This window comes from Arvicola amphibius, chromosome 2 (assembly GCF_903992535.2).
Source record: "Arvicola amphibius chromosome 2, mArvAmp1.2, whole genome shotgun sequence".
NCBI lineage: Eukaryota > Metazoa > Chordata > Mammalia > Rodentia > Cricetidae > Arvicola > Arvicola amphibius.
Window position 1 is genome coordinate 43,256,345 of NC_052048.2, and position 24,395 is coordinate 43,280,739.

At 36.4% G+C, this 24,395-nt stretch overlaps 1 protein-coding gene across 1 annotated transcript in view; it reads right to left on the reverse strand.

Annotated features, from left to right (window-relative positions):
- The window catches only part of Cntn6 (contactin 6), a 211,805-nt gene that overhangs the window by 119,298 nt on the left and 68,112 nt on the right, over positions 1-24,395 (reverse strand). The window contains exons 4-5 of the mRNA XM_038319610.1: positions 16,957-17,160; positions 14,857-14,959 (exon numbers count right to left, since the gene is read on the reverse strand). Of these exons, the coding sequence (XP_038175538.1) occupies positions 14,857-14,959; positions 16,957-17,160 (307 nt within the window). The remainder of the gene's footprint in view (positions 1-14,856; positions 14,960-16,956; positions 17,161-24,395) is intronic.

Consider the following 24,395-nt stretch of genomic DNA (forward strand, 5'->3'; position numbering starts at 1 on the left):
AGAAAATGACAGAGCCCCACATTGGAGCACTGGACTGAGCTCCCAAGGTGCTGATGAGGAGCAGAAGGAGAGAGAACATGAGAAAGAAAGTCAGGAACGTGAGGGGTGTGTTCACTCATGGAGACGGTGGGACAGAACTAATGGGAGATCACCAACTCCAGTTGGAATGGGACTGAATGTGGCCAACAGTGGGGGCTTACTGAGAAGCAAAGGACAATGGCGCTGGGCTCTGATTCTTCTGCATGGACGGGCTCTGTGGGAGCTTTCTCTGCTTGGTCGATCACCTTCCTGGACCTGGGGGGAGTTGGGAGGACCTTGGTCTTAGCATAGAGTAGGGAACCTTGATGGCTCCTTGGCCTTGAGAAGGAGGGAGGGGAGGTATGGGTGGAGGGGAGGGGAGGGAATGGGGAGAAGGAGGGGAGGGAAGGGGGAGGAGGAGGGGAGGGAGGGGGAGGAGGAGGAGAGGAGATGGAAATTTTTAAATATAAAAAAATAAACCATGAAAAAAAAATAAAAAAAAAAGAACATAGTTAAGCGTGGTTTCCTAGAGGCATTTCTTGGGTGGGTTTTGTTTGCTACAAACAAGCAAAGGCATGTCTCCTTATACAGAGGTTTTTCTGATTCTGCCTTAATAGGAAAAAAGCTATGCAATTTTAAAATGCAGCTTCCTGGGCCATGCCACCAGCCTAAACTCTGGCTATGGCATTTGTGGGCCCAGATCTTTTTGTGCCCACTCAGGGTAGGGAGGAAAGCAGCTGAGACCATGCACATGCCTCCATACTCCTTGCCTGGGTAGGCGCGGGGTGGGGGGGGATCAGATCTAAGAGGCTTGCATAGGCAAGAGCGTGACAGATTCCTGCCACCATACACAGAGATATTTCCAGGCTGTGAAGTGCTCTGCATGGCAGATTTAGCTATTATGGAGATAAAAAAAGGGTTTGTGTGCTTCATGTTCATTCTCAGAGTTAAAATGCTGAGCCTAGCTCCAGCCTGGTGGATCCAGAGCCTCCACCATTTTAAAAGTTGAGAGAGGCAGAGCCAGCATCCAGAGAAGCTGCAAACAAGCTGCTTACCATTTTAAAAGCACTTCAAGACAGTAAAGAATTACAAATGTGTAATAAAGACAAATTCAGATGAGTCATGGTGTTGGATAAATGTACATAGGCTTGAGAGAAGAAAAAAGAGTATAGAGAGTTATAAAAAGGAGTAAAACAACAAAAGGAGTAAATGGTTTTTTAACTAGGTACAGTCATAGATTAAAAGGAGTAAAGAAAAATAAGCCATGTAAAAATGGAAAATTCACAGAAAGAACAAATTATGTATATTATTGTGTTATTTTTTAATTTTTTTGACTGTGAATGAGCTAAGTACAGAGAGACATTTCATTGTATGGGCTGCTAAGCTAAACAGGCATCACGACTTCAGAATTTGTGTATAATGATATGTTGCTTTGGAAAAGAGGGTTCCCTTTTGTTGTCACAGAAGATAAGAACCTGTGGATTGATTCCAGACCAATATGGTTTGATGGACCATGTGCCCCTGAAAAATTTCCATGAACATGCTTTAAAAATTAAATTACTTCACCTATCTGCTGACTGAGATGAACCTAACACATAAGATATATCATGAAAGACCTGATTAACCATGCCCCCAAACAGCAGGAAGAAGTTTGGAGAGAAATAATAATGCCCATATACTAAAATATTGTTTATAATTGTTTGTTTAGATTTAAAGAGGGATATTTATATTTATCCACCTATAGAGATGGATAATTTGCATTGGTGTGGATCATGGTTTATTGATACAAATTTAAAGTAAATTTTGTTACATGTATATGTATTTCTGATCTTGATTAATGTATTGTGATTGTATAGTTCAGGTCTGATCTCCAAAATATACAAAGAACTCAAGAAATTGGTTATCAAAATAATAAATAATAATTCAATAAAAAATGTAGTACATACCTAAACAGAGATCTCTCAACAGAGGAACCTAAAATGACTGAAAATCACTTAAGGAAATGTTCAACATCCATAGTCATCAGAGAAATGCAAATCAAAACAACTCTGAGATTCCATCTTACACCTCTAAGAATGGCCAAGATCAAAAACACAGATGACAACTTATGCTGGAGAGGTTGTGGGGAAAAGGGAACACTTCTGCATTGCTGGTTGTAATGCAAGCTGGTACAGTCACTTTGGATGTCATTGTGGTGATTTCTCAGAAAATTAGGAAACAACCTTCCTTAAGACACAGTAATACCACTTTTGGGTATACATCTAAAGGATACTCAATCATGCCACAAAGACATATGATCAACTGTGCTCATAGTAGCATTGTTTGTCATAGTCCAAACATGGAAACAACCTAAATTCCCCTCAACTGAAGAACGGATAAGGAACATATGGTATATTTACACAATGGAGTACTACACAGCAGAAAAATGACATCCTGAATTTTGCTGGAAAATGGATGAAACTAGAAAACATTATTTCGAGTGAGGTAACCCAGACAGAGAAAGACAATTATCAAATGTACTAACTCATAAGTGGTTTTTAAACATAAGGCATAGAAAATCACCCTAAAAAATCACAATCCCAGAGAATTTGGACAACAATGAGGACACTAAGAGAGACTTACATCGATCTAATCTACATGGGAAGTAGAAAAGGACAAGATCTCCTGAATAAATTAAGATCATGGGGACCTTGGGGGAGGGTTAAAAAGGTGAGGGGAGAGGCAGAGAGGGGAGCAGAGAAAAATGTAGAGCTTAATAAAAATCAATGAAAATAAAATAATGTAATGTATAATTAAGAAATATAGGTTAAGAGATAATCATCCATAATAGTCAAGCTTATAGTCATTTTAGTTAGATTTTCTAAATGTACAAAAATGTAGTTCTGATGGATAGGTATTCTTCAAATCTTTTAGAGACCTTTAGAATATGGCATTTAAAATGCTTTAATAACTTAAGACTTTTCATGACAATGAGACACATCTGCTCTTGGCAGAAACAATTACTTCAAGAGGAAGATGGACATCAGAGAGGCTCTTTATGGAGCTGGTTAGCTATTTGGCCAAGAAACAGCTCTTGACTGGACTGCTTAACTGGACATTCAGGATCCACAGAGAAATGACTGCTGAACTTGCCTAAAGGTGAGATGATTTTTTCGGGGTTCATGCTTCATGAAAGTGTCTGCTAGATATTCTGCAGGATACATAAGAAAGAGACTGAACTGTCTTTGAAATTTCCTGCTTCATGGAAAAGTCTTCACAATACTATGGGCCTGTAGGCTGAAGATGGATGCCCCAATTTGTCAAATGAGTGAATGAGAGAATAACTAGCTTTTTTAAGAATATTAAACATAGGCACATATACACAAGATATATATATATATATATATATATATATATATGTATATATATATATATATATACATATATATATATATATATATATGAAAGGCACATATACACAAATGTCACGCTCTGTGTGAAGGTTCCTGAACACATGGAAACATTCAGTTCCACTAATATTTTTTACAGTATTGAGTATTAAAGAAAAATAGCTGTATTAACAAAAATATGTATTATTTTGTTCTGTTTACTGAAGCAAGAGAACAGAGTTCCAGAGTGCATCCATTTACTATCTCCACTGAGAGCTAATGTTTCTTTCAAAAAACACATAAATCCATCAGTCAGACACACTACATTTTCAGGGCAACAAGGAATTGAAGTTTTTAAAGATATTTCACAATGCAGTTAATTTACTACTTAGGCAATTAAAAGTCTGTTTTGTTACACAAATGAGAGAAAGCTGAAAGCTGAAATCTGAGATCATGTTCCCTTTCAAATCAAACTCATAGAAAGTGAGGTACATGTCCCCAAGACATAGTAATTTTTATTTAGACAGATATTGTCCTAATTATTAGTTGTTTAGTTGTGAGGTTTAAGATGGTGAGATTTGTAACTGAATGTTTCAGTTAGCTCTCTCTAGACTTGTGTGTCTACACATGAAATTTACTTGACTGCAACAGCATTCTAGGTTGTATGCAATTATTTAAATTGTGTTTTCAGAGCTCCTCCTAATTATCTCTAGAGAGAAAATTTTGAAAACATATCAGTGGGGTCTAATCTTCTCATTGCTCAGAGTGATTATCTGAAAAATACTCTCTTTTTCTTATTAAAAGCATAGTTTGATTTTTTTAAATGAGTATTTTGCAAGTTCATTTTAGTATTAAAATAAGATCCTTATTGTTGGAGTATTATTAATCAACAGACACTATATATGATAAATATTTTCATATTTTCATTTTGTAAAATATGTGCTGGCCATTAGCTTTAAAAGGCTGGGAATATAGCTCAGAAGGTAGGGTGCTCATATCATTCAAAAAGTCCTGAGATGGATCTTCAGGACCATCTCTACTTTCCATGGTGGTATTTGAGAGGCAGAAGCAGATAAAGTAAGAATTTGAGGCTAGCGTGGGCGACATGAGACCTTATGCCCCAAATCCAAATTGGTAATTAGTAAAGGATGTGCAGAAAATGGATATTGATGTAGAACACAGAGGTACACATGTAAATGGTAATTTGACATAAATATCAGAGAATTATGAGAATGAGCATTGAAGTCAAAATTGTGAAGGAAAATTTGTGAATGCCAGATCAAGTAATTTTAAGTCTCTAAACTGGACTTTATTTCATTTCAAAATTATCATCTAAAACTGATTTTCAGCAATGAAATGGCAATTAGGACTTGATTTACCTCCCTGTTGGAAACAGAAAATTTGGTAAATGGTGGGGAGAAAGCTCAGTCAACAAATTGAGCAACTGACAGCAGAAGACTTCTAAGAAAGGGAAGAAATGAGTCAAAAACCCTAGTTTTCTGAGTAAAGAATTATACCAATTTAAAAATGTAATTTTGTCTACTTCCAATATCCAGGAGGATTACTATATGATTTTCTTTGCGTTCACCTTCTTATTATCTTCTCTAGGATCACTAATTATAGGCTCGATGTCCTTTATTTATGGTTAGAAACCGATTATGACTGAGTACTTCCCATGTTCATATTTTGGGTCTGGGTTACCTCACTCAGAATAGTGTTTTCTATTTCGATCCATTTGCATGCAAAATTCAAGATGTCATTGTTTTTATCGTTGAGTAGTACTCTAATATGTATATATTCCACAGTATCTTCATCCATTCTTCCACTGAAGGGCATCTAGGTTGTTTCCAGGTTCTGGCTATTACAAATATTGCTGCTATGAACATAGTTGAACAAATGGTTTTGTAGTATAATTGGGCATCTCTTGGGTAAATTCCCAAGAGTGGAATTGCTGGGTCCTGGGGTAGGTTGATCCCGAATTTCCTGAGAAACCACCACACTGCTTTCCAAAGTGTTTGCACAAGTTTGAATTCCTACCAGCAATGGATGAGTGTACCCCTTACCCCACAACCTCTCCAGCAAAGGCTATCGTTGGTGTTTTTGATTTTAGCCAATCTGATAGGTGTAAGATGGTATCTCAAAGTTGTTTTGATTTGCATTTCCGTGATAGCTAAGGAGGTTGAGCATGACCTTAAGTGTCTTTTGGCCATTTGAACTTCTTCTGTTGAGAATTCTCTGTTCAGCTCAGAGCCCCATTTTTTAAATGGGTTAATTAGCATTTTAAAGTCTAGTCTCTTGAGTTCTTTATATATTTTGGAGATCAGACCTTTGTCAGTTGCGGGGTTGGGGAAGATCTTATCCCAGTAGTAGGCTGCCTTTTTGTCTTAGTGACAGTGTTCTTTGCTTTACAGAAGCTGCTCAGCTTCAGGACGTTCCATTTATTCAATATTGCCCTTAATGTCTGTGCTGCTGGGGTTATACATAGGAAATGGTTTCCTGTGTCCATATGTTGTAGAGTATGTCCCACTTTCTCCTCTATCAGGCTCAGTGTATTCAGATTAATATTGAGGTCTTTAAACCATTTGTGCTTGAGTTTTGTGCATGGTGATAGATATTGGGAACTTGGGGGTGGGGTGGGATGGGGACAAGGGGAGATGGGGAGAGAAAAGTGTGAAGGGGAGGATGGGGAGAGCTTGGGGGAATGGGATGGTTGGGATATAGGAAGGGTGGATATACTTAATTAAGCATAGCAGGGAAGCATATACTTAATTAAGGGAGCCATTTTAGGGTCGTCAAGAGACTTGACTCTGGAGGTGTTCCCAGATATCCAGGGAAATGCCCCCAGCTACTTCCTTGGGCTGCTGAGGAGAGGGAGCCCAAAAAGGCCAGACCCTATAGTCATACTGATGAATATCTTGCATATCACCATAGAACCTTCATCTGGCGATGGATGGAGATAGAGACAGAGCTCCACATTGGAGCACCGGTCTGAGCTCCCAAGGTCCTGATGAGGAGCAGAAGGAGGGAGAACATGAGCTAGAAAGTCAGGACTGTGAAGGGTGCACTCACCCACTGAGACGGTGGGACAGAACTAATGGGAGACCACCAAGACCAGTTGGAATGGGATTGATGGAACATGTGATCAAACCGGACTCTCTGAATGTGGCTGACTGTGGAGGCTGACTGAGAAGTCAAGGACAATGGAAATGGGCTTTGATTCTACGGCATGGATAGGCTCTGTGTGAGCTTTGTCAGTTTGGATGCTCACCTTCCTGGACTTGGAGGGAGTTGGGAAGACCTTGGTCTTAACATAGTGTAGGGAACCCTGATGGTTCTTTGGCCTGAAGAGGGAGGAAGTGGGGGGATGGGTGGAGGGGAGGGGAGGGAACGGGGAAGAGGAGAGGAGATGGAAATTTTTAATAAAAAATTAGAAAAACTAAATGAAAATATAATTTTGCTGAATATTATCTTGATTGGCAGTTATTTACTCTGTGGTCTTAAAATACATTATTTCTAGTGTTTTGAATATTTAGTCTGCTTAGAGTCCGATCTGATATTTTGTCTGTGATGCTTGTTGCCCTTTTTCTCCTGTAACTATCAAATATTCTATTTTACTGGACTCAGTAGTATATCAAATATAGTGAAACATAGGAAAATTTTGTTTGGTCATTTCTACTAGAGATACATTTTTTAAAAATTATTTTTTATGTGTATGTGTGTGGCTTTGTGAGTTTATGGTTCCTGGTGCATGCAGTGCCCTGGAGACCAGAGAATGTCAGGTCTCCTGGATATGATGTTAACAATCATTTTTTAGCTAACTGGTGTGTGTCCACAAAGTAAAACCCATTTCTCTTTAAGAGCAGTAATTTCTGAGTCATCTCTTCAGCTATGCATGTCCATATTTCTCTGAAGATTTCGGGGATTTTCTGGTATAATATCCAGAAAGAGATTTTCTCACCATTAGTTTATATATAAATTCAGTTTTACAGCCCTTGGACCTTTGGTGCAGCATGTCTCCGAATTCTTACAGACTGTGGTATATTTCGTCTTTTTCTTTCTCATCTGATGTGATGATTGCTTGGGCATTCTATTGGTCCCGGGGAGTCTTCTTCTTCTCCATCTAGTCCACTGATTCCTTTTGAGCTTTTTCTTAATTTCAGTGTTTTTGCTGAGTTACTTACTCATGAGGCTGAATTACTGTCCAAGTCTTGGCTTCACTGCCTTGCTTCATTCTCTGGTTTCTCTGCATCTCCCTGAAAATCCTCATCTCCCATTTCTAAACCACACTTTGAGTACTTTGCCTGAGATTTCAACAACTTCCTATTTTTCCACTAGGAAACTGAGGAGTTCTGAGTTTTATATGGTTTGAATGCCTTTCTGTTTCATAATTTAGCTTTGCAATTTAGATTGGGATGGTGTTCCTTTAAAGTTTATAGGGATCATCTTGTTAGGCAGTCTTGTGTTGTACCACTCACAAGAGAGAGTAGTAAGAAAAATAACAAAATTTTGCCAACTATTTAAATGAGAAAAATGAGCTGAAAAATTAAGAAAGTTGAAGGTAATTAGAAGTGCATGAGAAAAGGAAAGAGGCAAGGAGACATGAAAAGAGAAGAGAAAACTTTTTGGGTGCAATCATGGGTTTACTGATTTCAATCAAGTCTTTGACTGTTTTTTTTTTACAGTCATGATTGTATTAGAGATAATGTATAAATAATTCACCCAGTATAGTATTGAGTGCATGATAGACTATTTCTATTTATGTTTTTGAATTATAATATAAATACAACATTTCTCCCTTCAGTTTTATCCTTCTAAACCCTGCCATATACCCCTTTTTGTTCTCTTTCAAATTCATGGCCTCCAGTCTTATTAATTGCTACATGCATATATAGCTATTTATATTCCTAAATAAAACTTGATCACTCTGTGGAATATTAATTGGATGTATGTTTTTTGAGGACTGACCTTTTTTGTTAGTGAACCAGTCTGTATGTTTTTCCCTGGAGAAGAATATTTCTTTTAAGTATTAATAGGCAATGTGTTCTGTCTCTCTGTGTGTGGATTCTTTATATGTACAGGTGCACACAGGTGCCAGAATAATTACAGACTGTTGTGATCTGTCTAATGTGGGGGATTAGAACTGAAACTTTGGAATATGGACAACTGGAAAACAATAAGTTCTTTTAACCAATGGATAACCTGTATAGTATCAAAGCAAGATTTATTTAAAGAGATGAAGAAAATGAGATTAAAGCACAAGGAATAAAAATAAAATAAATGCAGAGAAAATAAAGAAAAATTTTGGAAGGGTCATTTTTTTTCTTCATCTGAGGACAAAGGAGTGGAAATATCCAATGTACAATAATGTCCTCTTCCTTTTGCTTGGTGTGGAGTACTTCTCTGAAAGCAAACATGTTAATGACCAGAAAGAGATGCTTATAGGTTGAGCTAGGTGTTGGTTTCCCTAACGGTGTGATGGGCTGAACTCTCGTCAGTGGTTTTTTCACATGTGAGTGTGTGAAAACAAGGAATTGATGAACAGCTCTCAAAAGTTTCCAAACAACTTGAGCCCAAGAACCCCAAGACATGCCCTCTAGTGTAAGCGTCATTCCCACTGTGCAAGTACAGCATGGCACATTCCCAAGAAGCCACTGCTTTTCACCCAGTGTCTTTGATTCTGGGATTACAAGTCTGATGGAAAAAAAATGAATCTTCATTGGCATGGGAAAGGGTTGGATCTGAGTGATCGTAAGTTTCTTCGCCACAAAGATCTCCATCTTAGCACCATAATTTAGATTTACCCACATCTGATATCTGTCCTCTCATCAGAGTTTGGGATGCAGCTTCACAAATATATTTATCATTAGCCACTGTCTGAAGCTGGTCTGAACTTCCCCTCAAGTAGGTCTTTGTTCATGAATCTAATTCCAAGGGAAATTTGATTTCTTGGTTCCACACTGCTTCTCAGGGTGGTTACTGGTTTAGACAGTGTAGAAAAATAAAAGATTTGGAGTTTGGAAATACAAAATTCTTCATATTATGCCTTCCCTGCCCAAAAAGATTTGGTTATAAAACATCTGAGATGATTCATCTTCTGCATAGAGGTAATAGTTTTAGACACACTAGTGTCTGCCTCCTGTGTTAGATGAAAACCTTCTGTTTAATCTGTTTTTGTAGAATCCGAGAGCTTATGCACCTGTGACATTCCATAAACGCTTCTCGGCTTTGCCTTCTGCCCTACTTGGATCAGGTTGGGAACCTTTCCCACCTAATTATTATCTATAGTGCTCCATACAGGGTGTATGAATTCATAGCTATAAAATCCAAGTAGTATGTCTAGTGTTTACTGTCATATTCCTATGCCTTTGCATTTTATCCACCTGAAGTAGTACATCAGAATTTGTTATCAGATTCATGAAGACATAGAACCATGCTATATTTCTGTAATTTTCCTCTTCCTCTCACTGTAGTTACTTAAGAAATTATAATTTCAAAAGCAGACCCAATGAAATAAACTGTGTGGAGATTGAAGCTGGATACTACAATCTTTCATTCAATAATGTTATTTATGATGTTAAATATTTACCCTAAAATAATTACTTCTCCAATTAGTAGAACAGTTAATAACAGTGATTATGCCAACAACAAAAACAAACAAACAAATGAACAGTCATATAAATGGCCAAGATGCTAAACTTAGTAAACAAGGACTGAATTTCATAAAACTAACAGGGATATTGTTGACATCACCACAAATCATAGTCTATTAAGAAACTAATTAGGAGACAATAAAGGAAACAGAGACAAAACCAGGGCAGACTAGTTTGGGTGCTGACAGTAAATCTATAGCAGGATATCAGCAAGTTCAAATCATTTGAAAACAAATATAAAATTCACATTTCAAAACCACTGCTGCCATAGTTCCTTTCAGGGAACATACCATATCCTAGTTTAAAGAAAACACACATATTACACTAAAAATGCAACCCATAGAGAAAAACAATTTAGATGACCAAAACTCAAAACTGATGAAGATTTTAAAATTATTAGACAGAACATTTTAGTGTGAAATCATTATTTTCAAATCTAATTGAATTAACAACAGTAAATTGGAATCACTATGACTGAAATGCAAAGAGACATAACAGAAGATGTCGACCTCATACAGGAACTGGTTGAAAAATGCTTAGGAACAATCAAAAAGAAGATTCTGGACATAAAATACATTAATGCTAAGGAGAAAAAAGCCTGGTGGTTCAGATGTGGATGGAAGATGTGTGATAAGCAGGTGAAATGAATGAGAAGGAGCAGCAGTAGAAGCATTTCCCAAGTTGAAATGCAAAAAGAATGGAATAGAAAATGTGTCATAATATAAAAATGTGGGCAATGACTAATGGTATAAAAGATATGTTATAGGAAGGCTGAAGTATGACATAACAAGGAAAATTTTGAAATAATATCTAAATATTTTTTACTTAGTGACATATTCCAAATATTATGTTTCCAGGCTGACAGAACAACAAGCAAGGCAAAGGAAGGGAAAATATTCCTGAAATGTGGATGACGTTTCATATGCATGTAAGTGTACCTGGATATCCACAAATACTGCACACACACACACACACACACACACACACACACACACAGAGAGAGAGAGAGAGAGAGAGAGAGAGAGAGAGAGAGAGAGATCCTTCAGGAATTATCTTTTTATACGAAATAAAATATTTTCTAAGATGTACAGCTATTGGTTCTCTCTCCATCTCTGTCTGTCTCTCATTTCTATGTCTCTCTCATGTGCATGGCCTTGAGCATATTTTGTGCAAATCCAGTAATAGATATTTGAATTCATTCCTCTCTGAGCCTACTAAGTTTTCTCATTGCTGTGTGGACTACTTTTAAAAGGCTTGGTTATAAAGAGTTTATGAAAGAAGTGCCACTAAACATATAATTATAAAATTCTAATTTAAAAGCTAAGAAAGTTGATTTTATTTTCAGATTATTAATTATACAGCATATAATTATGTAGGTTTAGATATTATAACAAAGTACCCTTTAGCAAGTAAACTATTTTTATATTCATTAATTTTGTCCCTATAAATTTAAAAGAGAATATTATTTGGTAAATGTCAAAATTTGGAAAATACCAACAATTATTTTCACAGTTTTGTGATGTTTCATAAACATTATTAGTTTTTTGAAAGCAACTGGCAAGCAGATATAAAACCCTTTTGTTGGTAACTCACATTTTAATGTTTTCCAAAATCTAATCAACAATTTCATATTTCAAAAAGTTGAATGTGCCCTAACATTTCATTGTAAGCTTTTCATCCAGGGCAGTCTAAAGTATCCTTTATCCAGAGGATGTTTTGGACTTTTAGTTTCAATCCCATGGCACTTCAGTTTAGTATTAATGATAATTGAATAAATATATTCTTAGTGTTGAATAATCATATCAAATACAATTTGAGGAAGTGTTCTTTCTAAAACTGATTCTGTCATAATGATTTCTAAGAAGTGCACTTGAGGAATCTTCACCATCCTTTTAGTTTTCATTTAATATTGTTTCATGAGAAATAGTTTTTTTGTATCATCTTAAAAATAAACCTAATTTCTCAATCAGCAACATTTTCTTTCCATATAAATTTATTTATAATATTTATAATTAAAATATTTTCCAATTCAAGTGTACCTGAGTTAAATGTTGATAGTTTATTTTTTTATAAAATCAGTTAGGTACTTTCTGGTGATTTTAAGATTATAAATTATATATCTTCTTTAAGGTTTTAGTTTTAAACATATTGCTTCTGTAATCATAGTAAAAATATAAATGAAATTTTATTTATAATTTGTTCCATAGGACTCATGTTCAAAGATTTCACTTTCATTGAGTGGAATTCACTTCTCCCACATGCTGCTCATACGTTTTCTAACATGAAACTATGACAGATCACAGTCATGCAATTAAATGGTGAAGTTAAGAGACAGGGTCAACAGTTCTCACCTACATCTTAATCCATTCTTCCATTTCCTAATTTCCAAAAATAAAAGACTAGTCTGAAAGGAGATACAGACCTTTAAGACCTTTAGCATTATTCTGAGTTTAAATATTATCTAAATTACAGATAAGATTACTCATTATGAACAATTTATTTATGAGATGGAGAGATTGGAATAAAGAATAGGGGATAAAGAGTGTATATGTGTATGTGGTGTGTGTGTGTGTGTGTGTGTGTGTGTGTGTGTGTGTGGTGTGTATGAATTGGCGGAAATAAAGAGAGAGAACTTAGAAGAGAAGAGATGGGAAAGGGGATGAGACAAGGGGAGAGAACGGGAGGGAGAAGGTTGAAAAGATGAAGGGAAGGATGGTCATGGCAATTGTTTACATGGTGTAAAATATCATTTCCAAGTTTTAAATTTTAAGTTTTCAATCTATATGAAAACGACAGAAAAACACAAATAAAATGAACAATCAAAACAGCATGGCAAACATGTTGCCTTCCTTCTTTTCCTCTTTTTTCTCCAGGACTGACTCTGATTACTTCTTTCCATAGTCTCATAGACAGCAATCAGAGAGACTAATGCATTGCTGAGAGAGAATAACAGATACTCTGATACTCATTGTAGTTGGAAGCCTTCCACTCACTGCAATTCTGGTTATCCAAATTGGAATGAATTTCACACTGTGACTTCAGAATAACTCAGTGAACATTTACAGGCTTAGTGATGGTGCTGAGCTAAATATTTTATATGTATTACCCAATCTTACTTCCCCTGCCATCTAGGCAAGGATGCTTACAATTTCTGTTGGATGAGAATAAGGAAATTCACAGAAGATATAAACGTATGCTAATGATAACATAACTCTTGAGAAACTTGGGAATTGAATTTATCCTCAATTATTTCAAAAGCAGCCACCTTACTACTTCTTTAAATATTCCTAATTTTGAAAACAGGTTAGTTACTTATTCACTCTAAGCTTCACTTTCACACACATAATGAAAAAATATCATTCTGCAAAATTTTAAGAGACATAGATGCTCTCGTATGAACGCTTTGCTATAGGGGCTGAGAAATAAAACTCTTTTTAACAGACCATTCAGGACTTTCCTCAAGCAGTTTCATGATTTTGTTCTTATGGTATAATTTGTTTTAATTAATGACTATTTCCCTATAACAAATATGATAGAATAGTGTTCTTTTCTGAGACTCTATTACACTGGTCTTCTTTCTAAAATAATCCTCATGATATTATTGACCTACTTTGGATGACTGGTGTCACTATGATTCTGAGAAAGTTTCGAGTGGTAGAAGTCATCATGTTTCAAGAGTCATACAATCAACATTATTTACGTATTACTTCACTGAGAGTTATTAATCAAGTAATAGGTATTTACTGGATGAATACCGTGAGACCATAGCTATATATAAATAAATTATGATTGTTTCATTTTATAAGAAATGAATTATATGAGAAATCTAATCCAGAGCTGTATGCAATGCCACTTAATGACAAGGAACCAAGACTGGGCAGCCAATATATGCCAGAACTGCTAGCATACTTAATAAAAGACTGACACTTGTAAGGATGATTTTCTGTGTCTGGAAAGTCAATCTGTATGTTACTACTGTGATGGTCACATTATAAATAGCCTTTAGGTTAAAATAATGCCTTGCTACTCACATTCAGAAATTGCTCTCATATTACTTATGTTCTAAGGATTGGAAAATAGCTATGAGCTGGGGGGTTTCTAAATCAAGCTTTACCCTAGGCAGTAGCCAATAATTTGAATTTAACTGTACAAATACCACGGTAACTCATGTGTACACTAATGTTTGAAAACAACAGAACTGACCCACCAGTCCCGTTCCCTGGTGTTTACTGTTGTTTACAGGCACTGATGTAATATTTGAATACCATGGAAAGCAAAGGAATTTACATAATGTTCTGCGCCAAGTGTATAGATATTTTGATGGCTTAAAGGCATCCAAACCTGTTGTAAATGCACATTTATCTGAATAAAACAAACTACCTAGAGCAGGTTGGGCTCAATTCTAATTATCCATTGTGAACAATGGATGTTAATTAGTCTTATTTTGGAAGAAAGTGGTGCAGGTTTTCGTTTATAAGAATTGCTGAATAATTAAGCACAGAAACACTCCAGGGAATATATTTCTAGGTGTCAGAAAAGAGTGAAGAGTATGTCAAATGTTTCATGATTTTTTTTTATCATTTTTTACAAGTGCACATTTTTTCTAACTGTGAGTGTATTGTGTGGAGCACAATGTATTCAAGCTCTATCTAGGCCCAATCAGTTTCAGAGTATTAGATATCTTGTCGTTGTTTAAATTCCAATCAGAAAGTCCCAGTAGGCCCAGCCCTTGATATCTGTTCGCAATTTTTCCTTAGAGCAATGTTGGAATAAGAAAAATATTTTAAAAAATTAAAACAACCATAAAAAAACAACCTTACTTTCCAAGGGCAAAGCATTCCAGTTTTACAGATGAATCCTTTGCAGCTTGTATTGTTTCAGGAAAACGCACTTCAATCTTTGGCTCATATTCCCCCATGACACCTGTTAAATACCAAAACAGCTAGCAGCATTTCTGGAGAACAGAAGTTTCCTAAGAAGTAAATGATTCATTAACCAAAATGTGACTCTTGGATTTTAAGCAGAGTTAGGACTTCCAATCATGAGATGGACACATGCTTTTGAGTTTTATACGAAGATTTTTCATTAGGGACATACAGTTCCATCCTCCCTTTGTACAACTCATGGGCCAGAAATTTTTGTGGCGAAGGGAGGAAGATCCAGTTAACACTATCAGAACTCTGCTTCATCACCACAATCAAAAACAGCACTATTCTGCAGCAAAACATATAAAGTAACTATGCCAGTGAGATTATATATGTACATTAATATTGGAACCAGAAGATTTTGCTGCCATGTTCAAAGCACACCCATAAAAGTTTTATTTCTGCCATTTTAGGATTTTTATAAGGAATTAAAATTTAAGGTTAGAATAAAACAGTGTTCTAAGGTGTCAGAAACACACTATCTGCTAGAAGAGTCGCAACAAGCAAAAATAGTTCTAGGCTATTTTCATCTGAATTAATCAATGCTATATTGGGATTATTTTACAACTTCAATCCTTTTATAAAGTGATATGACAAACAACACAGTAACACTTTCCTACCACAACTAAAGGGACATTGGATGGTCAGTGAGACTCTGGGAAACAGAAATTACATCAAAAATATATAATAAAAATATCTAATTATTAAACCTTTGTTATTACACTATCCCAACCAGATGCCCATTCTAAAACTAAATTGGCTGCTTTCATTTTTGCTTTCCTATTTTCTTAACAACTGGTAGTTTTTTCATGCCAACTTTTAGAGAAGTTAATTGACTTATATTACATATAATGTTTACAATCTATTTTTATCATTAAATGATGAAAGGAGTGGAGGAGGTGGGAGAAGAAAAGAATTAAGAAGGGGAAGTAAAACCTAGGAGTAAAAAAAAAATAAAACAGGAAAATATGTTGTATAATCTCTATGCAAATTGTTAGTTCATACACTTACCCTCTCATGGACAGAATACTCACAGAAAGGGAGAAAATGAACTTATAAATCTAATGTTTGCTTATATGTGAATAAAATCCCTTGAAAAAATATTTGAATAGTTACTGGCTCTGAAATCTCTGCCATGAGAACTCTGGGGAGTTGGCTTCACAGTTCTGTGTTAGCTTGATTATCATTATATCCTTGCTTGTCTCAAACTCTTCAGGGGGGAGAGATTTCTATGAGGTACTGCCTTTCAAGTTCAAAGTCTGATAATAAAATTAACTAAGAGATTTTTTATCTTTATATATCCCACTGTGAACATTTAATTAGAGAATCAACTAGAGGATTTTTTCCACTCAGTTGACTTTCTAGCTCTCTAAATCTTGCACCACCTCCGGCTTGACTAAGGTATGGTGCTCCTCAGAGACCAATCTGAGTCCCTCTCCTTGGAGATATAATTTAACATAAATCTTTCACTCCATCATTGGAATGCTTTGCTTTCCTCGGGTATAATATTTTCACTTTTCTATTTTGCCAGCCAGGTTTAAAAAAAAAAAAGTTGAACAACAACAGCAAGAAATAATGGCAATGATAGAAAAGAAAGAGGACAATACGAGAGTTTGCAAAATGTGCTCATCAATTCAGTATGAAAATTTGGCGGTATCCACATGCACACATACACACACACCAATTTCCCCCATACAAACACAATTTTTATACATCAGTCCTTAAGCAACAAGAAGACAAGCTTTTCTAGTATCAGAAATGAAATGTCACATTATACCCAGAAACACGTAAATTGTACCATGTGGGTATTTACAGAATTCAGATTTACAGAATTCTTTTTGATTTTAGTAATACCTCACCTCCATTATGCCTATGAATTTAATCTAAACTCCAAATAGTTGGTTCAAATTATAAAAATAAAGCAAAAAGACCCTGAAAACTTCCCTACCATGTAAGAGTTTCAATGTGGAGTCTGAAGATAACTCATGGTCTTACCATCGGTGCGCTGTACTAAAGGAGTAGGTGGTCCTTGGACACTTCTGTGGGCCTCTTTGTTCGTGATGAAGCAAGTGTAATTGCCTACATCAGAGGGTTCTACTTTGGCAATATACAAGTTCCCCGTGTCTTGAGAAACAAATCGTCTCTTGTCCTCTTGAACATACAAGGGGTTGTCATTGAAGGTCCAGGCATAAGATAAATCTGAAAAACAGAAAAGCATGAATTATCTTACTGCAATCATTCTTATCGACAAATTCTGTGTTTTGTTTAATCGTTATAATAAAAGGCTGTTTATATTGTATAATTTATAGCTATATTCCAGGCAGAGTAATTAGAATATTCCCTATATTCACATATACCTCAGTTTGGAGATTTTCTCTCTCCTTCACTGTTTTCTTCAATTAGGAATAAAATGATAGGATATTTAGAGAACAAACAGGTGATTTTTTTTTTTTTAGGAAAATCTACAGAATATAGAAAGCACTATTGATTAACAGGGTCACAGTAATTCCTCAGTGTTGCCCATTTCAAAGCAGTGTTTTATAATGTTTTCAAAAGTATTAAGCATTTTTTTCCAGTTTATTTATTTTTTATTAAAAATTGCCATCTCCTCCCCTCCTCCTCCCCTTTCCCTCCCCTCCCCTCCACCCACACCCCCACTCCCTCCCTCTTGAGGCCAAACAGCCATCAGGGTTCTCTACACTATGTTGAGTCCAAGGTCCTCCCAACTCCCCCCAGGTCCAGGAAGGTGAGCAACCAAACTGCCAAGGCTCACATAGAGCCCGTCCATGTCGTAGAGACCAAGCCCATCGCCATTGTCCTTGGCTCCTTGGTCAGCCTCCACCATCAGCCACACTCAGAGAGTCCGATTTGGTCGCATGTTCCATCAGTCCCATTTCAAGTGGACTTGGTGGTCTCCCATTAGTTCTGTCCTGCCGTCTCAGTGGGTGAACGCATCCCTCGTGGTTCTGACTTTCTTTCTCATGATCTCTCTCCTTCTGCTCCTCATCAGAACTTTGGGAGCTCAGACCGGTGCTCCAATGTGGGGCTCTGTCTCTATCTCCATCCAGAGGCTTGACTCTAGAGGGGTTCCCAGGTGTCCAGGAAGACGCCCCCAGCTAGGTCCTTGGGCAGCTGAGGAGAGGGTGCCAGAAATGTCCAGATCCTATTGCCATACTCATGAATATCTTGCATATCACCATAGAACCTTCACCTGGCATTGGATGGAGAAAATGACAGAGCCCCACATAGGAGCACCGGACTGAGCTCCCAAGGTCCCGATGAGGAGCAAAAGGAGGGAGATCATGAGCAAGGAAGTCAGGACCATGAGGAGTGCGTTTACCCATTGAGACGGTGGGACAGATCTAACGGGAGACCACCAAGTCCAGTTGGAATGGGACTGATGGAACAGGGGACCAAACTGGGCTCTCTGAATGTGGCTGACGGTGGAGGAGGACTGAGAAACCAAGGACAACGGCAGTGAATGTGAACTCTACAGCATGGACGGGCTCACTGTGAGCCTTAACATTCTATTTATTTCTAAGTTATAATTTATTTTATAAATATAACACCTTGCTATTGGGTAGTTTATGATGTATTTCCAGTCTGGGGTCATCAAAGATTAGAATTAATTGAAAATTAATTTGACTTTTCATGTTAATTTTTATAGATAATTTATTAGACATGAACTATAAGATAAATATATGATCAAATATCAAATAAAGCATCTTAAAAGTGTGTCTCAGTTCCAGGCATCTTGAAATCTCTATTTTCAACAAAAGAGAGCTCTGTTTATTCCACATATCACACACATATTCATTCTCTCTCTCTCTCTCTCTCTCTCTCTCTCTCTCTCTCTCTCTCTTCTCTCTCTCTCTCTCAGAGAATATGCTGTCATGCTTTTATTATGGCTGTAAGTCTCAGTTTACACAAATATGCTTATAGATTAAAGCTTAGTGAACCTATGAAATTAAGAATACTGTGAGAAATGTCTTGAGAGCTCTGTTCAAGAATATGAAAAAATACATTTGATTATAATGAGATTTCTCAATAAGGAAAATAAGTCTAAAGTCCTGGAGTGAGGAAAAAGTTTATAGTTAGGTTAAAAAAATATTCATGTGAATAGACATTCACACATAACAAAATCAGAGTAACCAAAAAGAAGTTCATGTACCCAGTAGCTTCTTGTCTAGAGAGAGGTCTTACATCATATGAATGATCCACATTTGTGTTAAAGCCTGACGTAGAAGCAAGACACCATATATTGTCCCAGTGTTTCTCAGCTGGAAGATCTTCTGAAACATTCCTTAATAACTGTACTGCCTTGAACTCTCAAATATGCGAGAAGTGAGTATAGGTTAACAGTGATTATAAATTAAAATTTATCTGTATATTGCCAACATCACCTGAAATGGGAATGAAGAAATATTACAATTCTGATGTCTCCTCTACTAAGATCTCAGTGATGGCTAGCTTTAGTTGTCAAATTGACACAATTTAGAATCAACTGGAAGTTGCTTTAAATTAGGAATTATCTACACTGTTTAGACCTGTGGGTATGTCTTAGGGGAGTTGGGGAATCCTCTTAATTAAATTAGTTGTCAAAGAGGTCCAGCCTAGGCAGAATTTGCTGAACTCTTTGATAGCCAAGAATTCAAGTCAGAAAGTATATATTCTCTCTCTGCTTCCTGACTGCCCGGCTGATCTCATGTTCCTGCTGCCATGCTTCTCTCAAAATGATTTAAGATCTCCCCTCTGGAAATGTAGTTCAAATAACTTCAGTTTTCTCCTAAAATGCTTTTTCTCTATCACAGCAATATAAATATGAAAAATACAGTCTCTCTATCTCTATCTTTTTTCTATCTCTTTCACACACTTATCATGAAAAGCATACTTAAGAAATTAGACTTCATGAAGGAAAGAAAAAAATGAGATATGGAGGAGGAGATAAAAGCCAAGGAAACGTAAAATAAAGCATGTGATCAGGGAAAGACCATAAATAGCAAGGTTAAACAAAAGAAGTCATTTTAACAGCAATTCACAAATTAAACTTCTTCCATATTAACGAAACAAAGTCCTCTATGCAGACAAACGTCAAGCATTTTTCTCAGGAATGAAGATATGAGGTGAAGCTGTGACCAAAAGCAACAGCAACAAAACATCATTTTTACATGAATCAGCGTTTAACATAATAATCTGACAATCAATAGAGAAAAACATAAGCTACATCATTATGTGGAAAACGTATCAAACATTTAGATTTAGTCTTACCTGTTGAAAATTATACAGCTGAATAAAAAACTCATGTTTACATATGTCCACATAAATTTCTAATTTTATGTAGTAATTTTCCCCAGTGAGGGGTAGAAAATACAGAATATATTTACTGGAAGTATAATGTTTCTGCCATACTAGAATTTAAATTAGCACATGCTGTGTGTGTACATTTGATCTGCAAAATAACACAGGGAGAAAATACTGTCTGAAGAGCTGAACACGAGAATGAGCATCAAGGGATTTTTTAAAAAACTGATAACATAAAAGAGTAAAAGAACTCTCACTTCTAACTCCCCAGAATGGAGGGAACATTACATCTTCACCAGGAATTCATACACAGCCTGATGTGCATAAAAAAAAAAAAAAAAAAAAAAACTTTGTGGAAATTTGTTAAAGTACAGATCAGTAATTCGGCTCCTGTTGTTCAATTTCATTCTATTCTACTGATATATCATGCAATCTGCATTTTAAACAATTTCCGGGGTAGCTGAACTTTCAAATTGTATTTATAGCAGACTTTAATGAATAAAGATTGATCAATTTCAAGTGTATCAAGTGATAGAGGGCAAAATGTAGCCAAGGCTTGAAGTTATGTCACAAGTGAAAGTACAAAAGCAAACCCTATATTCTGAGCTAACGATATAACTATGCAAGGTTAAACCCATCTCCATACATTGGAGGGCTATGGAGTATGTGAGATTTAAGCAAAGGTTTTCTACACCAAAGAAGCCCAAGAGGGAACTGAGGCTGTTGATTCAGGATGTTGTTGGGTCCATGGTATAACTAAGACCGAGGTTGTCTTGAACCTAGAATGCATTTAATGCTTGATTTCTCAGTCTAGCCCTGTTTAGAGATGGTGGAAACTTTCAAACTTACTTAGAGCTTAACATGAGACTTCTGTGGCTTGGTTGACATGCTGTAAAAGTAATAGGAGCAATCCAGTCCCTTTGTATCCCTTGTAATTTTTTTCTTTTTTCTTCCCCAATTATAAAGTGAGAAGATTGACCTCACAGACTTCCACATAATCCTCTACACCTGATCTATCTCTATCCAGAAAGCCCAGAAGTCAAAGGCAGCAACATCCAAGCCCATGAAGCAAAAGAAACCTTTACTCCTTGTGAGTAGAATGCCACCTGTATTCCAGACAATAAAGGGTATGTGTTGGTAAACTTGTGAGCTGTGAGAGTTGATTTCTAAAGATGAACTCTGTCTGTCATTAAAAATGATCAGAGAGCATGGATAATCGTGACAAGGGAAGCTGAAAAAAATAAACAAAAAGATTTATGTTTACATCTCATGAGTGGTAACCCCTATATGAATGATCTGTTTCACTCTCAGTATTCTCAGGAACCTCAGAGTAGACATTTCCTGGTCATGTATGCATATGCAAAATCCAGTTATCATTACAAAAACTATGGCTTGAAATTATGGTCCTGTTCTCAGCTACTGAAAGGTAATTTTGGGGTTTGTTGTTTTGATTTTGTTTTTGTTTTTGTTTTGTTTTTTTTTCCGAATGCCTATTGGGAATATCCCACATTCCCTGTGCTGTCTTCTAACTTCCTTTACTGATGTACCTTCGGCCTCACATCTATGCCTATCTCTGTCTCCACCAAATAGTTACTCAAAGATATTAGTTTGAAGCTAGAGATGTGTCTAGATAGTAAATTCTTCCTCAGCATAAAAAGAAGAAAAAAATCATAGATCGGATTCACCTGTTCTCACCGACTCTTATCTGTTGTACCCTTTGTGAAATAAAGACAATCTTGAGCAAATTCCTAGTGCCATGTGTCAGTTTGGGGTCCTTATTCAGGGCCTTTTTGAGCAAAGAAATAAGAGTTAGCTTTTTGAAAGCAACAGAGCCCTTTCCACTTCATAAAAATTACAGGTTGTTGCTAGTGCCTGGGAAATCTTTGTATTCATCACCCTATAATCTTAGGACCTTAGACTGTAATTTCCTTCTCTCCCTCACAGTGAATTCTTTTTTATCTCAGTGACTCAAACTTTCCCATTTGCTCCTATGTGTAGTGTATCCTTTTAAAAAATAGAATATTTAAAACCTGTTGGAAGAATGAAAAAATAGAGAGAGATAATTAAGAAAATGTTTAAGGGGCCTTAGTTTCATCCTTCTGTCACCTGTCTTATGAAAACTATCAGAATATTGTTAACAAGATCATTATATGAGAAAGGATGTTGGAGACTCCAGTACAGAGATAAATTTTCAGAATCAGGTTGTCATGTATAAGGAATATAAATCAAACTTAAATCCTTCAGAAGCCTAATTCCTTGCTCCTTCCTTAAAGTAGACTTTTGATTCATCTAAAATTATCTGTTGACTGTCATGCATGGACTCCAAAATGCTTTCTAAGCCTCCATGATGCCAATGTATTCAACCCTACACAGGGTGAAAGTTAAAAGGTACCAACTACTCCTCATCTATTTTAGCACCACTATCTTTATGATGTCTGAACTTAAAACTACATAAGAAGGCAGGTTCATCTGTCATTTGATTTATTGCTCATTCTCATGGGAAGTCAAATATATAAAGTTTTGGACCAAGTCATCCCAACGCCACTAAACTAGGTCTTTAAAAAGCTGAGGCTCTAGTTACAGAAATACATGTTCTCTGCCTGCAACTTGAATCCAGTGTTTTACGAAAGGATCCTAGCTAAAGGTATTATCTGAAAACTGAAATTTAAGATTTGTTGTTTTGGTTTTTGTTTTGAGACAAGGTTACAGGTACCCTCATTTTGATAAATGAGTTATGCAGCTGTGAATGACCTTGAACTCCTTATCTTCCTGCCTCTACCAGCTGAGTGCTGAGATTTAATTTATATACCACCACATTCAGAGAATCAGGAATTTTGCTATGAGATAATATCTAGCAACATCAGAAGCCATATCTGTAAAGTCTCATTAAATGTTGCCCAATCAAGAGTTGAACAAGGATGACTTCAATTAACATGCCAAACTGAAAGAGAAAAGCCTATAGGTCCACAGTTGAACACAAAGGAATATAAGCGGATGAGTAAATTTTGAATGGGAGAAGTGGTCTTTCCAAGGGAAGAGCACACTTGTTTTACTTTTCCAGGAAGCCCTGAAAACATATACAAGTAATAGTATATGAACTCTGAAGTTTATATTTATGAATACATATGTATAAAATATACATATGCATGCAATAACAATGAATGAAAAAAAGATGTGTATGAATTTGAAAAGAGTCGGGAAAGGTATATGGGAGGGTTTAAAGAGAGGAAAGGGAAGGGAGAAACACTGTACTTAACACCTTTCACAATAGCCACAAATAGCATAAGATATCTGGGAGTATCTCTAACCAAGGAAGTGAAGGATTTATTTGACAAGAACTTTAAGTCTTGGAAGAAAGAAATTGAAGAGGATACCAGAAAATGGAAGGATCTCCCCTGCTCGTGGATTGGGAGGATCAACATAGTAAAAATGGCAATTCTTCCAAAAGCAATCTATAGATTCAATGCAATCCCAATCAAGGTCCCATTAAAATTCTTCACAGAGATTGAGAGGACAATAATCAACTTTATATGGAAAAACAAGAAACCCAGGATAGTCAAAAAATCTTATACAATAAAGGTTCTTCTGGAGGCATTACCATCCCTGACTTCAAACTCTATTACAAAGCTACAGTATTGAAAACAGCTTGGTATTGGCATAAAAACAGAGAAGTTGACCAATGGAATCATATAGAAGACCCGGATCTTAAACCACAAACCTATGAACACCTGATTTTTGATAAAGGAGCCAAAAGTACACAATGGAAGAAAGAGGGCATCTTCAACAAATGGTGCTGGCATAACTGGATGTCAACCTGTAGAAGAATGAAAGTAGATCCATATCTATCACCATGCACAAAACTCAAGTCCAAATGGATTAAAGACCTCAATATTAATTTGAACACATTGAGCTTGATAGAGGAGAAAGTGGGAAGTACTTTATAACAAATGGGCACAGGGAACCGTTTCCTACGCATAACCCCAGCTGCACAGACTTTAAGGGCAACATTGAATAAATGGGACCTCCTGAAGTTGAGCAGCTTCTGTAAAGCAAAGGACATTGTCACTAAGACACAAAGGCAGCCTACTGACTGGGAAAAGATCTTCACCAACCCTGCAACTGACAAAGGTCTG